The 17,590-nt window shown below is 44.1% G+C and overlaps 1 protein-coding gene across 1 annotated transcript in view; it reads right to left on the bottom strand.

Moving 5' to 3' along the window:
* Positions 1 to 518: 518 nt before the first annotated feature.
* LOC117234407 (RNA-binding protein MEX3B) overlaps positions 519 to 17,590 on the bottom strand; it is a 60,847-nt gene continuing 43,775 nt past the window's right edge. Inside the window, exon 2 of the mRNA XM_033495567.1 lies at positions 519 to 2,945. Within this exon, the coding sequence (XP_033351458.1) occupies positions 1,969 to 2,945 (977 nt within the window). The 3' untranslated portion in view covers positions 519 to 1,968. The remainder of the gene's footprint in view (positions 2,946 to 17,590) is intronic.

The following is a 17,590-nucleotide window of genomic DNA, read 5'->3' as shown; positions in this document are numbered from 1 at the left end:
TATGAGTGAGCGTGTACTAGGTTATAAGTTACGTCAAATATGGGCAATTTTTTTTCGGTGATCGTTCGCTGCGATTATGTACGACGAGCTCGCAGGTCTCGAAAGTCCATCGTGTGTCGATACATCTACCGATAGAGTCGCTTTCGTGAAAAGTTTTCACTTGTCATGAGATAGGAAGAGTGACGAGATAATAAATATTTCAAGGATATTCTATTTGTTACGATTGCTCGATTAATCCCATAAATTATTAGCAGAGAAACTTCGAAAGCTGAACTATCGAAAGATGCACGACCATCCTCTATATCCCTTTCCATTTTGACACTGTCGTCGATTTAAACCGTTTGATTGATTACCATCAAACACACCTTGCAACCACGTGACAAAATTATACTCGATTCGTCATGGAAACTTTTACAAAACATACAAAAGCATTTTTAACATGTTCTTTGAGATTCACATTGCCTGTTCGTTTAGTTATAAGGGAGAATAATAATAAAGGATCTTCATACGCACCTTCCTTTTTTTTTTCAAAATCATCTCGTTTTTATATTATCAGCTGTTCTTACGTCTCCATCTTTGAACTAGCAATCACGTGATCGCAAAAGACGCGAAGAGCGTAGCGATCGAGAGAGCGAATGAACACCACCGCAACTGCGCTTTTGGCTATTCAAAAGCCAAATCATGGCTGATGGAAATCGAAACTCGTAATTTCCATAAAACGTTCAGAACGATAAATAGGACGTTTACGATGATTGGTACGCTTCCTAAATAAAAATATAGAATTCGTAAAAACTTTATTTCTCAGTGTTTGCAAGCACCTTTGATATAGTGTTTTATAATGTTTCGCGGAGAATAACGTAATGGCAATTACGGTTTCAATCGTTCCATGCATCGATACGTGAAAGAAGGACAACATACAAAAATATTCAAAAACTATGAATGTTTCGTTCTCGCACGTATTACTGAAGAGTGCTGACTCTCGTTCGTGGATTGTCAATTATATAAAAAAATAACGTCTACGCTAATTAAAATGTTGTCGATGGAGATTCGATTGATTCGATTAATTCGTTCCATTCCATTATCTAGACTGCCTTCGATTCGAAAAGAATTTGTAGAAAAATACGAGAATATACCGTGACGTGAATACAATCAGCGAATGGAATGTTATTGCAATCGATATGAAACGCACTACCTTCAATACTAATTCGTATTTTATCCGAGCAAAGTAACATCTCGGTGGTCAACAGTCTCGTTACTACGAAGGTATCGAACCGTGCGCGTCAAACTTTTTCCCGATAGTTCGAAGGCAACCCCATAAGCGGCAAAGCCAAACGAATCGTCCTTCTTTCACGTAACAGAAACATGTGACGTCCACCATGATACGAACACAGAGAACCGAGTGTGTCACTCATTGCTCTCAATCACGCGTCAGCTCCGACGCCATTCATTCGACGTGTTGATCTTGTGCATAAACCTGCGAGCCAGGATATCTACTACACTTTACGTTATATACCGAGGGTAAAAGTATGAAAACGATGACAATGAATGAGCGAGTATGTTATCTTTCTTTTTAATCTCTCTTTCTCTCCCTCTCTCTCGTTCTATATATTCTTGTAGAACTTAAAAGCTGACTTCGTTGTATTCGGTCGGCGGGAACGACGCGACAAGTTAGCATTTATATCAGGGCATTCCCGGCGCGTAGAAGAGATTATTGGCAGCAGTGGAATTGAGACATTGTGCGCGTCCGCTCCCCCGTTGTCGACGCGAAATCTCACGGCCGTAGTCGTAACGAACGGGGGAACACGAGGCTTTTAATATACGGAAAAATTCGGGGTGGGCGTTCTCCAGCGCCGTCGTTCCTGGATGAGCCGCCAAAAATTGAAGAGCAGATGTTTGTTAATGGTGAGAATCGGTGTTACAGCCGCTGTACCAGGAGTCTGTAGAATCTCTGCTGGCTTTGATCGGTGCTTAAGAGAAGATGCGTAGCGCTTGTAAGACGGGCCTGGAGCAAATGGGGCAGCTAGGATCCGAACTCTCGCAGACCCGGTTGCCGCAGTCCAGGCAAAAATGATTGTGTCCGCATGGTACGAGAGCAGCGGTGACCTCCTTGTCGCCGCACACCACGCATTCTCGTCGTCCACCGCCTAACAGTGAATCCGTAGGTGACGTCGGACTCGCTGACGCCGGCGGTGATGGCCTCGAGGGCAACGGAACGCCCGGGAACGACCAAATCGAAGAGGCGGACGCTGTCTGGGACTCGAACGATGGCGACTCGCCTAGTCCTTCGTCCCTTTCCATACCGGCTCCCCAAATCGCCACCAGATCGTTTAACCCAGGTGCACCGGAACTACTAGACGAGCTGCTGCAACTTCCGCTGCTGGAAAATGCTCCGCTTGATCCGTTCGAACCGTTCGAGCCTGGTGGATCGAGGCAACCAAGGATCGAGCCCAAGCCACCGCGACAGAGCACGCTTAGCAGTTCCGAATCGTCGAGGGTCGTTCCTGTGCCGGTTCTAAGTGCTATGTGTGCCTCGATCTCGCGTCTCGCAGCCTCCACGCTTTCGGGTAGTCCGGTCACCTCGAACACAGGCTCCTTGTCACGACTGGGCGTTACTATGTAGGTATGCGTTTGATGCTGGATTCTCTTGATGGTCGCGCCTTTCGGTCCTACCACCAGGCCCACTACTCTGTACGGGACTCGTACCTGAATCGTCACGTGGCCTGGTACGGACGCTGGTGGTCCAGGAGGTGCGCCCAACAACGCGCCCAACGAGCTCTTGCGCGACGCGCGGATCTGAGAGAAATGCTCCGCGGCTGACAGGATCTCGCGCTTTGCACGCGCCACATCCTCCTTACGTCCGGTTACCACGAACACCGGCTCCTCGCCACGCACAGGGGTCTTGATGTAAGTGTTGGTCTTCGCCCGCAGTGCTTTGATTTTACAACCTGCAATCAAACCAGAAACGATCGTTTAGTTACAAGTTTCTTGGAAACCAACACACGAAATTAAGTTTTCATCGTGTTTTTCTAAGAACGCTATTATATCGAAATGCTAAACGTAATCGACCTTCTCTCCTTCTCTTTTCTTAATTAATTTTATACGCGTATCATATGAATATAGCAAGTCTTATGAATATCGAAATTTAAAGACTATCGTCCTTTCTCACTTCAAGATAAATAGCATTAGTACAAATATGTATGATTTATCTACATATCCTGCAAGTCATTCTTACGAGTCCATCCTTAAGATGAATCCTTTCCATTCACAAAACTACAACCACCTATAAAACGCAATTATACGCCGATATAAATCAAACAAATGACCAGAAGAATCATTAATCAGCAAGGGAATTGCACCTCGCCAAGACGTGCGTCCCAAGTACATATATCTTAATTCGCTCGTACCAACAACCAAGTCATCGAATTATCCTCACGACCCACGCTTCCTCCCATCTCTGCCAAATCAACCGAGAGTCTGAAAAAACTGCATCCTTCCAAGTACACGTAGCTCGCGAGCCTACGACTGATCGCAGTTCTACGGAAGGTGGTTGACGGTGTCGGTGCTCCGTCGGAGGAGCAGACTCTTTGTCATGACGCAATTGTCTGTACGCGGGGAACAACAGACGCATAGCGAGAGCTGCGCGTGGTACGAAAAAGGAGAAGCTGTAAGAGAGCGGTGGGATGCCATGTGGAGAGAAGGAAGAAAACGACGGCGGAGAGGCAGAGAGAGGGCAGGGTGCAGGAAACTGGAAGGAAGGAGGTCCCGACCCGGTCTGGTCCTCGGTCTCGCAGACTCTCTGGCCTTGAGCCGGCGCAATGCTAGCAATGCAGGTGAACCACTCCTCTCCCTTTCCTTCTTTCGCGCTCGGCCACCTTCTGCGTTCCGTCTCCTTCCCAGCGTCCAACCTTTCTCCTTCCCGCGGCTATCCTTCGCTGTCTTCGCATCCTCCTCTCCCTTTCTCTCTCTTTCACCAACCTCCCTTTCATTCAGTTCACTCTCTCCTTCGGCGCACCAACGAACGCGCGACACACGCGGAGCTCCCCGCCCCCGGCTTCGCATACCTTTGCCTCCTTCCTATCCGTTTCTCCGCCATCCGAACGATTCCACGTTCATTAGAGAGCATTTTAATTGCGTTTATCGAACGGTCGCCATCGTAAATCACACGACGTTTCTGAACTTGAATCGTACAGGAAAGTTGGATTCTTTCAGGTGGAAATTGGACACGCGATAGATTCGAATACGCTCGAGTGTAATTCGGATAGGTTGTTGGGACGGTACACTATATACGTATACCGTGAACTGGAATTAGTACATTGGGCAGAGTAATACAATTTTGTAACTTTCACAATAGAAATTTTGTGGACGTACAGCAATGTTTTTTTTTGAAGATTCGAATGATTTCTTGCGAAATATATGGACAAAAAGATGGTTCTCTATGTGGATCGTATGTTTTTTTCGTATAACTTCCATTCTGATATTGAAGTGCCAAAGCGATCGATGCTTATGTTATATAATTTCATCGATTTTTCTTACTTTTCGTTTTGCGCAGATTTAGCAAATAAGCGGCTTATATAATAATTATCCTAAGAAAGTCAATCAAAATGATCGACCGAACGAGCCACGTATAAATATCACGAAACGGACTATCGATCGTAGCTTTCCACAAAGCCAAAGGGTCATCAGATAGCGACACGCAACTCCATTTATTCGATCAAAATCGGACGACATTTTTGCCCATTGAGTAACGTACCAGAAAGGGAAAGAAAACACTGACTGAAAACGTTCTTTGGATCGTTTAGACGGTTCCCTTGCTTGACTACGCAGTCCTTGCGCGACGCGACAATGTCACGGGCGTCCACGGCTCTTCAGGGACGGCCGCTGCGGCACAATCTTGACATCGATATGGCCTTAACTGCACGCCACGACGCGGTTCGAAGCGTTTAAACGCGAGAGGAAAGGGACATAAGTTGCGACGCGAGGTCGTCTCGGGGGCGCGAGCGTAATTGCGACCATAACCAGAGATAGGGTCGTTCTCATCCGCGGTATTCTCCTAAATTCGGGAAATTTATCGTGGAAAAGTACCGTGTTCTCTTCGTTCATGTTCAGCTTTATTTTGCTCGTTCTCGACCGACTTTTTATAAAATTCCTTAGATTTTAGAAACCTAAGAATTACGATTTTATTCTACAGATTTTCTTATCCCAATTCGTTACTAGGATTCCTAATCTCTCGGGTGTAATCATTTCTTTTATCTATGTATAGAAGTTACAAATAAATCGTATCGTAACTATATTTGCAAAGATTGCAATCGATCTAACTGGCATTAATTTGTTTCTGTTAATTTTGAATGCAATAATCCTAGAGGATTTTCGTCAACAAATGACTCGTTTAATCGATTGAAACATAAAAAATCCTTCTTTCGTTGGAAAACGAAATTGAGATTAACAAAGAAGGTGGAACGAGTATGCAGCCGGAATTTTTACTGTGAGTGTCGTTAGTCACGCAGACATAACGCTATTATTGTACTATAGAAACTGCGTAATAATAGACGACCAAGGAATTGATCACGTTCGTTAATCAAAGCGTCCTTTTCCCAACGATTTTAGATTTTGCGCACATGCACGCACTAGTCTTGAGTCACCAAGTGAAAAGTGTGTGACGGTTAAACGCAAAAATATTTGAAGAAAGTAAGGAGAAACGCGTCCACGCATGTCCTCGAATCGCTAGGGTAAATCCTGTTTCAGTTTCATCGATCACGCTTTATTTTCGGAACCCATTGTACCCAACCTTCTCTTCTGTCTCGTTTCTTCCTTCCAGCCGGTTTACCTTCGACGATTATATTCATTCAACGGTTACCCACGTTCCCGCTCCTCCACCCCTTTCACAGTTTTTCTCTCAACCGCTGAATCTCCATATACGAGACACACCACTGTAAGGTTTGTGGTTCTTTGAAACCCTTCCCCGGCGCATGCAGGTCCGATTTCGATAAACTCGCGGGACCGCGAAGGATGCGTCGCGTTAACACGCCGCAGAACTTTCAAGAGACCTTGAAGAAGCACGGGCAAAAGTAGCGCCCAATGGGAGGAAATTACAACGTTGCCCGCGTCTCATTACCAAACCAATTTAGTCTGCCGTTTGAAGAACGAGAAGCTGACAAACGAAAATTGTGTTCTTTCGTTCGAAATTTCCGCGACCAAAAATTACCCGACTATATATTCGTCCCACTTTCTTCGTTAACGCCATAAATTCTCGCTCAAGGATTCGATATAGCGTCGCCAGCGCGTATTTCATTTTGAGATCAGTGCGTTTGCCAAAAGTATGCAATTCCTCTGTTGGTAGCTAAACGAGGTTACGATCTTCGATTAAATCGGAATGTTCTACGATCGAGAACTCGTATTCTGAAAGGCTGAAACGCGAACACCGGATAACACTCGTGTGACTATTGAGTTGAAAAACGGTGGAAAAGAGGAGGGAGGTATATGGAGGGCAATTTTCATGAAAATTCTCACAATCGAAGTTGGAATCGTGCGATATCGCATGCCAATGACTAGGTGCACTGGCCAGAACGTGTAGTAGCGATAAAACGCTGCGGGGGAAAGTCGGTCGTAATTCTAGCTGGCAAATTGTTAAGACGAGCTGGCCACGGCACAAGGGTAACCATTATTATCCGTAATCTGAAGAGGCATAAATTTGCCCAAGGATACAACGGCGAGATGCCTCCCGGCCGGCCGTGGGGTAGACGAGAAGAAAGACGTAGAAATCGAGGGGAATAAAAATTAGAGGGCTGACTAGTCTGCGGAGAACCGTTCTGTATCGGTGCCTCATCAGACTTATAAAAATAACGCTTGATAGGATTTTGATTGAACGAAGAATTTGTTTCGCTAACCATTATAAGACTGTTAATTAAATAGACTATGCTTTGTAGATAATATATATATATATATATATATATATATATATATATATACACAGCTATATCTATGTGAATTTAAGAAATAAAAAATTTTAATTAAATTAATCTATAATATACCATAAATGTAGTTTATAAAAATATTTATGGAAATTTAATTTGACAGATTTGACTAATTTTTTAAATCGTCGCCGTTGAATTTTGCTTCTTCTTAATATTCCCATTAATAATAATTTTAGTATTAATAAATTCTCTATGTCAATCAAATATTGAATATTCCTCGTCATTTTAATCTTTTGACGAAATTCCAAAATTGTACGTTTTCCTTAATTAAAATTCAATTACTAATAATAGATTTAAACCGTGCAAGTGTTCGAACGCACCAAATCGCAAGATGCTATAAAACACGACAGCGAATCGCGTAATAAACCTATCGGTTACCGTTAATTGACCATAAGCTAGGCAATATAATTTGTCCAACTACTGAATAATGTATACGGATTCAGGAATGTCAAAGAGGAACGCTCGTCCCAGTGAGTTAATAACATGTCTCGGAACGGCGCATTATAAAGTTCAACTAAATGCATAATGCGATCGAGTGCAAGCATATATCCACACATTTTCATATTTTTCGTTGTAAAATTGTGTAAAATTCATTATCTACTATGCACGTGAAACTTCAATATTTAACTCCCTTGGCACAATTCAAATCGTTTACAGACACTGTGAATTTTGCGATTTACAAGCATGATATGGAAGAATGAGAGCTTCGTATAAATACCTCTAAAAATAGTCGACCTTCGTTAACTAGAAATTCCTTAACTACCATTGCATAAGCAACAAATATAACTCTCGCAAATACACTTGAGATTCTTCGACATTAAATCTCTGCAATTTCCAAAGGTAACGGAAAGTTCGAAGGGTAACTCCTGACTAGAGTTTGTACTTCCATGCATTTATAGGAAATTTGAACGTGCGCAAGTTCACACAATGCAGATAAGTATAGACATATTTATAAGACATATATATAGATAAGATATAAATATAACATTCAGAGATACATAAAGTATCGAAACTAGACGATAATATTTTGTAAGTGAAGCAAATTCCTATTTAGGCTCCACTTTTTTTAGCTGTATTCATAAAAATATAATCGAAATCCGCGGTTTATCGATGGTGTACAAGCTTAACGCTTCTAAAAAGAAATAGTAACGAAAATCATAAACTGACGCTTGGAATCAGAGGTAACCGCGATCGATGATCGTCTTTCATCGCGAAACGGCATATAAACGACGGATAGGCCGTCGAGTTTCCGTTTATCCAAGCTTCTCCCCCGTTCCGGAAATTCGCCTACAGCGAATTAGGGCGGTTCGGTTGGCTAAATAACTCTGAGAAGGCAGGTGGACGAGGATCGGTATAAGCACACCGATAGGAGTGGCATTCACGAGCACATGCATCCGAAGAACAGCCGGGAGGAAATGAGAAATGGAAAGAAAGAAGAGGCAGAAAAGAGGACGAACGAAGACACGCTGTTAAAGAAGAAGGCAATATCGTCGACTACGACGACGACGACGAAGAAGTAGAAGGTTGCTCCTCGTGGTCGAAGAAGGTGGCTGCTAACTCGATGGTGGTACCGATGATTGTAGTAGTGGTAGTTCGGATGGAGGAAGAGAAGGTGGGGCGTGGGTCGCAGACAGTTGAAGGGCCGCGGCCAAGGTGAGGTGAGACGAAGAGAAAAGTGAGTGGAAGAGAAAGAGGAGTGAAAGAGACTGCATCGAAGAGAACGCAAGGCGCCTTTTGCCTTTGTCTGCCTCTATCGAAGGGACCAAAAGGGACGAAAGAGAGGATCGACCGGGACTTGAGCAGCTCGACCCGATCCTTCGTCCTTTCTTCGTCTTCGAATTCTTCTTCTCCTTTTTCTTTCGCATCTTTTTGCACGCACCGCGAAATCGTAAAGGACGAAAAGGGAGTAATAGGTTCGGCAGAATGTTCGACTTCGGTCTCGAGATGAATTATGCTCGTGATTCGAATCGACGATCGTCCGGATACACGCTACGACCCGAAACTTTTCGATCGTACGAATGATTTAGTCGATCTGGTTACACGTTCGTCATGATACTACTATAACAGCAACGCAGCGTTGATCTGGTTGAAAGGATCGAGAACCAATCGTTCTAGAAAATGTATGTATATAATACGTATAAAAATCGTAATAAAGGTCCACGTCACTTCGGCCGTATGTCTATGGCATCTCGTTGTGATGTCGCAAAACAAGATTCGCTATTCCGTTGATTTCTTTCTTATTCATTCAAGGTGCCATTCACGTAACCGATGCACGTGAAGCACGTGGTCTGTTCTCCGGTCGAGTACAATACCGAGCAAAGCCCTCTCGAGAGTGCAGTTTGGACCTTCTATTCCCACGATACGTCACTCTCCCTCGAATGACGTTGCTGAAATCTGCAGCAGCCGCTAGTAGCAGCGGCTCTCTTTCCAGAGGCCGCTGGATCAATAGTTACACGCTTCTATAGCCGGCAGCTGGATTATATACGCGTCTTAGAAACTAGCGGTCATAGTGTACAGTTTGCACACATTGGTCGGCGTTATCGACAGATTTGCGATATCTACACGCTAAACTTGCCAAGCTCGTTACTTTGATCCGACCACGTTTCCACCGGCCATTATATAGAGCATCGATTACGCGTCTACAATTGATCGATATCAAAATTCCGATCGTTCGCGAAGCTGTTCCTGACATTCTCCACTTTGTATGCTTCTCCATCCCTTGCATTTCCCTCAAATTCCTACGTATGAGCCTACTGACGATGTTCCGAGAATAAGGTTCCAAAAAAGGATACTTCTCCGGTTGAGATACAAAAATTCTGTAGCTACCATACTTCTTAGAAACGCACAAGGTAGTACATTTTCAAGCGTAGGAAGGAGGAGGGAAAAAGGTCGTGTAAGAGGGTCAGAAACTCGGAGGGCCATCAGCTGGTCTTTTGCTTTAATTACAGCCACCAAATGCCTTGCCTGAGAGATACTCGTCGTTTCCTCGACGACTGGCCGACGACCGTGGGCGGTATCGATGTAGTCGACCCGAAAAAGACCGCTAAGGATCGGAATCGTTCGTTTACCTCTCGTTTTACTGATTTAGCCAACCATGAATGTCAGCGAACGAAAGTATCGCTGATGCCATTTTAAATCTAATATCAATCTCAACCATGACTATAACATATCTCTTTCCAAGTTCTTAAGTTTATTCTCATTGTATTTTTGTACAGTTGATTAAACTCGCTAGTTTAGTCCACTCACAGTTACTATAATTATAAGAGATATTTTTAATATAACTATGGTTGTTTCAATATCCTTGCTTACCCCTCGTTTTGTTTTCCTCTCTAAATATTTTATTGAAACGCATAAACTCGAAAAACCCACGGTTCTGTCAGTAAAAAACTTCAGAGTCTTGTTGCCAAATTTCCGATACCTAAGAACGTTTAACAATACCATATAAAATATTCTACCTGATACTTTCGTACAGTAAAAATCACTGCTAAATAACGTTATTTTAAGTGCGCTATTTATGAGCCGTAAATAAGACATCCAATAATTTTCCAAACCTGTTCGACATAAGTATCAACGACCCGGTCCCAAACCGGAAAATATGCATTCCAATGACTAGAAAAAACTACGTTTGCCACGTTTATAACACAAAACGAATGTGAAACGATGTTCAGATACAAGGCGCTCCGGTCGCTACATGGCGTAGTAAGTTTATTTAGGACCGTGGGCCCTTAAAGTAGCGGTACCCTTTGGCGTCTCTGGACATTCGTGCGTCGGTACGTCTGCTCGTGGGGCACGAGCCGCGTGGATATCACGAGTTTCTCAGGCAGGTCAGTGAAACTGCGCCGTCAAGTTGAAGGCCAACACCCCCACAATGCAACGGCCGAGTACCACCGCTCGCCCCACTACCTCGCCCGATCCTCAACCACTTTATTCTCTCCTCCCTTTCCGCGCCATATCGTCCCTTCCTCGTCACGTCGCCTCTCAGTTTCCCCCTTCCTCCCAACATGCTGGCCAAGTCGCTGGAACATCCGAGGAAACTCCAATAACGCCGATAAACTCGCGAGTCACGAGTGTTGGTTGCTCGTGACGGAGACTAGGCTAAAAACGAGCAACGGCACGTCGATCGCATGGCTGGCTTCCATTTATTTCCTTCGATCTTTCTCCTTTTTATGGAACATTAATCATGGAGTTCGTAGAAAAATACGAACTCTAAATAGACTGTGCTATCGTAGAATAGCTTAATGAATTAGCTACTAAAGAGATTTGATTATACGTAAGTGCAATTGAAGTAGAAAAATTTCAAACTCGTGGAACAAGTAGCCACAACGTGATCAACGTGCACCACGTCCGACGCACGGTCATGGTGATATCCACTAGCTTCCAGGAAAACTAGTCACTGATTGGTCGGACTCAGCGCCAATCGTAGACGTCCTTTGAACGTGAGCATAGCTGGCTGAGTTTAGGTACGAATGTACAAACGAGTGGTCATTCGTGCGCCGACCACCGAGTTGAACGGATGCATTGCGCAGGTGCGTACTTATGTACATTCTTGCTTCTATTTCCCTTTCCCCTCTCTTCCTTTCTCGACTTCCCTCTTTACATACACGTTTCCCTTCATCACCCCCTCTGACCCCTTTCGAAGGCCAGAAATTCCAGCCTCTTCTTGAAATAGATCGATGACACTCGTCTGAACAATCCCGTGCGTGTGCACGCATCGTTTCGTTATGCGTAGCTCTCTTTCTCGCGCGTGTGCACGGTCGTGTCTATACACGATCTGTAGATGCATCTACATATATATACATACAAGCGGTATCCACGTGTACATATAGATACATACATGTATGTGTATATATATACGTGTCTCGCTCGCGACTCTCTCGGGGCCGATGTCTCTGAAATAACCGAGCGAGGCACACTCGCCGGACAGGGGGATAAGGTGCAATGCACGCACCCGTTCACTGTGGCCTCTCTTTCTCGCGTTCTCTCTTCTACCCTCCCACCGCCAATGTCTCCTTCTGCCACGTTTCCTTCTTTCTTCGTCTGTCGGGCACCGCGTCTTTTTTCCCTTTCCCTCGCGCAGCCGCTGCAACTGCAGTTGCATCCGACAGTGTCTCGAATGGCAGTGGGGGTCACACTATATTAAGATTGAACTCCACTGACACGGCCGCCCAACTGCGTTCATTCTCCTCCTACTCTTTCTTCTCCTATCTTTCTCTGTCTGTCCCGTGACCAGCCTTTCTTTCTTCTCCCTTTCTTTCCAACCGCGCACGCTATGCCTATCTCGCCGACCCCTCTCGCTCTTTCTCACTCTCTCTTTCTCTATCCGATACGTCCGCTATCCGGCCCGATACGCGACGACTGTACCAGTGTGTGTTTCGTGTTCCATAGAGAACGTTCTAGACACATACACGCTACTATACACGTACTCACACATAAGAAAGGATACACATTGTGTGCCGTCTCGGGGTCTCGCGATAGAAAAATCAGATTACGAAAGACCGTTGATTTTCTACCGCGGGAACGTGTTACGTGTCGTCGGAAAGGGTGCGGAGGAAATGGCCAGCTTGGTCACGCTGCAACGAAGGACGCGGTACTTACTCGCAGGCCGAGGGACTCGCGGATGCGCACGGGTGCTCGTGCAAACACGATATGGAAACAACGTTCCAGTAAAAAGTACTTAGGGGAATCGAGCTATTATCTCTGCCCCTTATTTTCTCCTTTTATCTGTCGTTATATTACCGTCCAAGAAGTAGGAATTTAGATTCTATCGATTTCTCAACCTCGAGTACACCTCCTACTCGTCAAAATAGGTTCCGATTACTATTTAATGTATCTTATCCGTTCATCGAAACGGAAGACGTCTTCGCAATCACCATCCCGCTCCTTGGTAAATATCGATTTTCATCGCCACCAAAGAGCAACGATATATCGAACGGGGGAACGATAGCAAACGACTTAAATCGTGTCTCGAATATCGCCAAGTTTACGGGACACGGTTGTCTCCTGTCCTCCATTCACGGTTAGATCAGTTTTCTCGACTACGATATACCACCGCCGGCGGCCAATTATCTTACGCTGGGCGCAGTTAAAGTTGAAACCAATATGGAAGAAAGTTGCAAAATAACGAACCACGCTTAACTCGTGGCCGATGATTCATTATTGTGGTTCGTGAGGAGGGGGGCCGTATTCGCCACGGGACTTATGCGGACAGCATGGTTCAGTTATAATTACACGATATTGGATGTCACGATATTAATGAGCCACGGCGGATATAATGGGACGTGCTGCCCACCGTGGAAGCCACTCCGCCCAACGAGTGGCTCTCCCGATCGTTCTCGAGAGAAACCGAAGGGTGAGTCATTCGTCGATCGACCTACCTCAAACCTTTGCCGACCGGACGACCGGAGACATGTGCTTCTCCATCTCTGTTTCTCCCTCTCCCACTGTCTTTTCTCTGTCAGAAAACAGGTAGCACACCATAGCGCCTATCGGCCATATTAGATTTTCTCCTCCACGCTTTTGCGACAATACGTGCAAACGTATTCCTCTCTTGGGAATATCAGCGAGTCTTTCGTCGTTCGTCAAGAATATAAACATAAACCCAGCAAATACATAGAAGCGGTTCGATACTTTTGTTTCGAGGTGGAGGGACGATCGGGACGGCGCTGCCCGTTGAGTGGATTGTCTTGTAAACCTTTTCATTGAAATATGAAACCAGGCGCCTAGCATTGTATACGTATGTTTACCTTGTCGACAAGTATTTATTGGCCGGCAAGTACAAGCGTCTCGTGTTTGAATGATTTAGCTACTTTCGATAGTTGCTCGACCAGTCCTCTTGAAATATAACGTGAATTTCTTTCTTTTTCTTTTTTTTTTTTTTTTCAAAATAACAAACTAGTATTTTTCATTTTCGGAGAATATTCCGTCTTTCTTCCGTCATCGAAGGTCCCAAAAGTCGACAATAGCATGAAATGGTGCAGAGCAACTCTTTGTTTGTCGCTACATATGTGCTCCAGCAATATTTTCCGCGCAGCATGTAGAACGTTAAGCTAGGATGGCAAAGCCGGGGATAAATCGATTACAACCGAACGTCAACGAAACTGTCCCCTGACCTGGAAGAAGGGTAGGAAAAGTGCGCGACCCCTCGAGCCAGGGGTATGCCCCATCAGCTGTGCCTCCAGCTGTAGGCCACTTCGAATGCAAAAAAGCACGTCGAAGGGGGGGTGAGAACTGTGGTTCGAACGTGTATCGATCAAAGACTGGTCTCTCTTCTCTCTCTCTCTCTCTCTCTCGCCATTTTCTCTCTACAGATGAGATTCGTTCCCGAGGGAGCAAATAAAATGGCACGAGACACGACCAGTTACCCGCTCCTCCGGCTTAAACGTTAGCCAACCCCACGCGATCCTTTTTCTCCTGCTTTGTTCTTCGCCCTATTTCGCGGAGTTTCCTCGTCCTTCCACTTCGTCTCGGGGCTTTATGCGATATCTCATTCCCATCGACCTGACAACGTTCCCCTATTTCGTTGGGGCTGTCTCAAGGTTCGGAAACCTCGAAAAGTCGATGAAATTCGACGCTGGGACGCGAGGTTCTCATCAAAAACTCGAAACAAGACGCCTTTTCTACGTGGCGCGTTCTACTATTTCGTTTCTTCTGAGAAGTTTTTACGTATTTGAATTTACAACGGTGAATATTTTCTACGTGACACGTTCTATTACTTTGTTTCTTTCCGTGTTTTGTAATATTTATGTATCTAAATCTAGGGTAATATCTTCTATGCGACGCATTTTGTTTTTTCCTTGTTTTGTTACTGGAACCTATTCTGAGTAATTTTTATATACCTAAATCTGGGGTAATATTTTCTATGCAACGCATTTTACTATTTTGTTTTTTTTTCCTTGCTTCGTTGCTGGATCCTATTTTGAGTAATTTTTGTGTGCCAAGTCTGGGATGATGAGTACATATAGGGTTCGTTGAAGAGATATTCAACCTCCTGGGAAAGGGAAGCCTCAGGGAGTCTGATACTTTGGGAAATGAACGAGTATTTCTATAAAGATTGATGGAGAATACGTGATCTGAATAATATTTGCCAATAAGAGTGCTAAACCTACTGAATAGGTGAATGATTGAACTTTTGTTGGAAATATTGTGTGTGCGAGCGCTTGTGAAAATATACGGTAAAGAGTAATGATTCTAAAGGCATAATGTTCCTGTGTTTACATAAAGACAATCAAAAGGGTACCTTTTCAATCGAGTATGCTGTCAGGAAGGAGTAAGCAGCTAAGAACGTCATGGATCAATGTATATTTAACGCAGAATAGCTAGTATATTATACTGAATATCTAACTTACATAACACGTTAGAGCTTTTAAGATATTGGATACCTGATTGACATCGAGTCACAAAGTAATCTGAATGGATGACTTTCAAATTATTTCAGCAGACTCCATGGATGGCTTTCATAATGCACGCTTTATTGTGTCAATCTTCCATGAATCTAAGTAATAAAGAGTGCATTTTAACAATGCTGAGTAACATCTAGAAACGAATGATTCACTGAATGTTAATGTCTGCTTGATTCAAGGCACTACCTGTATCGCGATCACTTCCTTTAAATAAATTTAAGATTGTTTTTAAAATAACTGAAATTTGCACCTGATTGCTAGTAACTTACGAAGATACCACGTACTTATTTTCTATTTCTTTACAAGGGAACAGTATCTTTATTCAAAATGATCAAAAAGATGAAACCTAACGAGAAGTTCCTTTTATCTAGCAGATATTATAATGTACACTTGAATTAATTTATATAGTTTTCCATATAAAACAAAGAGAGGGGAGTAGAAGCAGAAGACAAGGACGAAGAAAAGTGTAATTATTGGGAAATAAAATACAAATAAAGATAAGAAATAGATAAGCAACGAATGATGGAGCAAATGTAGAAGTAAATGTAGGAATAAATAAAGTGTGATGGGTAGAATATTTACGTAGTGGTAAAGTAATGAATTAATATAATTTTATGCTACTGTGGTTATCTGTACGTTAGTTTTAATCTTTTTTTATATTTGTAAATCATAGAAAACCAAATCCAATTTTTGTGCTATCAGACTGAAATAAATAAATACGAATAAATATACGTGTTTTCACAATACATACATTCTGCAAATTTTTGCTCCTTAAAATTTTTTATAAACGCATAAACATCCGCGGTTTAATTGGTTTCAACAATCGATTTCCTATCATCTGACCATCAACGCAACTTTCGACAAACGATCCACGGAGATGATAGTAACCAACATTTGATGGACTAGTTTCCCTGTTCACCGAAGTCAAGCGGCATTTGTAGCGTACAAGAAGCGCGGGAGCGCGCACGTAACACGGCGAATGCGTTCAGGCAACGCGTTAATATGCGCGCCGCGTGTATACGTCGCCGGCAAAAAGCGCGCGCGACTTATACGCGATCGACAAACATAGAAATTACGGATATAAATCGACCACGATCGGCCATGACAATTCCACGGATCGTACGCGTGAGCGCGAGTGCAGTTTAACCACGAAGCAAGAAAACGGGCACGTTCTCGCTCGTCGAGTTACCTGGCTCTTTCAAAGCAGAAATTACTCACGAGCAGGAGCGAAGAGGCATCGAGAACTTTAGATGCGTTCTCTGATCGCATGCTTCGGCTAGAGAAACTGCGCGTAACCTGAACGAAGGGAAGTCCAGGCGGTATACGGTGCACGTAAAACGTACGCACGCGATTTCCTGAGAGGCGAGCAGACGCAAAAACCGTGAGGAGCTCCGCGTAATTTGTATACGCTAAGTTTACGTTGAACCACGACAAAAAGTGCCGCGAGAATTTACGAGTCGCGGTTATTCCGCCAACGACGGATTAATCGCTGGTTTTGCAAGGCTACCACCAGCGGCTGATGCCCGCCAACGTATCTGCCCCCTATGAATTCCCATTTCGATTACTCGGTTCATCGTAAACGAAACTCGCATAAACTTTTACACCGTGCTGACGTTATACCGGTCAATGCGTTATAACGTCTACACTGTGTACACGCCGTATAGAATGACCTACCACGCTAGACACGCCTATGCAACGGTATATAGAAATTTATAGGACACGAACAAAAGTTACTCGATGTATAAACGTGGCTCAACTTTCCCTCCGCCGCTGGCAAAAATACTCCACCCAGCGAAAATTAATTTCCACAAGATCTCCGGAGACGCGGGAGGCCTCCATTCGCAGCAACGAAATTCCTGCGAATCGGCGTGCTGACGATTCTCCGTGACAGGACGCCTGTAATTTACTACAATGTTCGTATGCATTCTGGAACCTCGCCTCTGTCATTTACTTCGCGTTGAAAGCCAGGTAACAGCGACTGCGAACCGCGATCCACCGCAAATATGTATTTCGAATTTCAGTCAAAAAATACGTATCTTCTTTGTCTCGTTCGAATCGGATGGGCGCTTTCTGTGTGGTTCGGTTGGATCGAGAGTTGCTCTGCAGAGCGTCGACGTTGAAAGTGAGTCTCGTGAAGCCTCGTACCGCGACATTCCTTCCATTCGCTACACGAGGGACAATCGACCAGTCGCGTCTGGCGAGGGCACGTGTGAAAACGGA

The sequence above is a fragment of the Bombus vosnesenskii genome, unplaced genomic scaffold, assembly GCF_011952255.1.
Source record: "Bombus vosnesenskii isolate JDL3184/JDL3185 unplaced genomic scaffold, Bvos_JDL3184-5_v1.1 scf7180000013304, whole genome shotgun sequence".
In the NCBI taxonomy this organism is placed as follows: Eukaryota; Metazoa; Arthropoda; class Insecta; order Hymenoptera; family Apidae; genus Bombus; species Bombus vosnesenskii.
The sequence above is the reverse complement of the archived record's forward strand: the minus strand, read 5'-3'. Positions and strand labels throughout refer to the sequence as shown.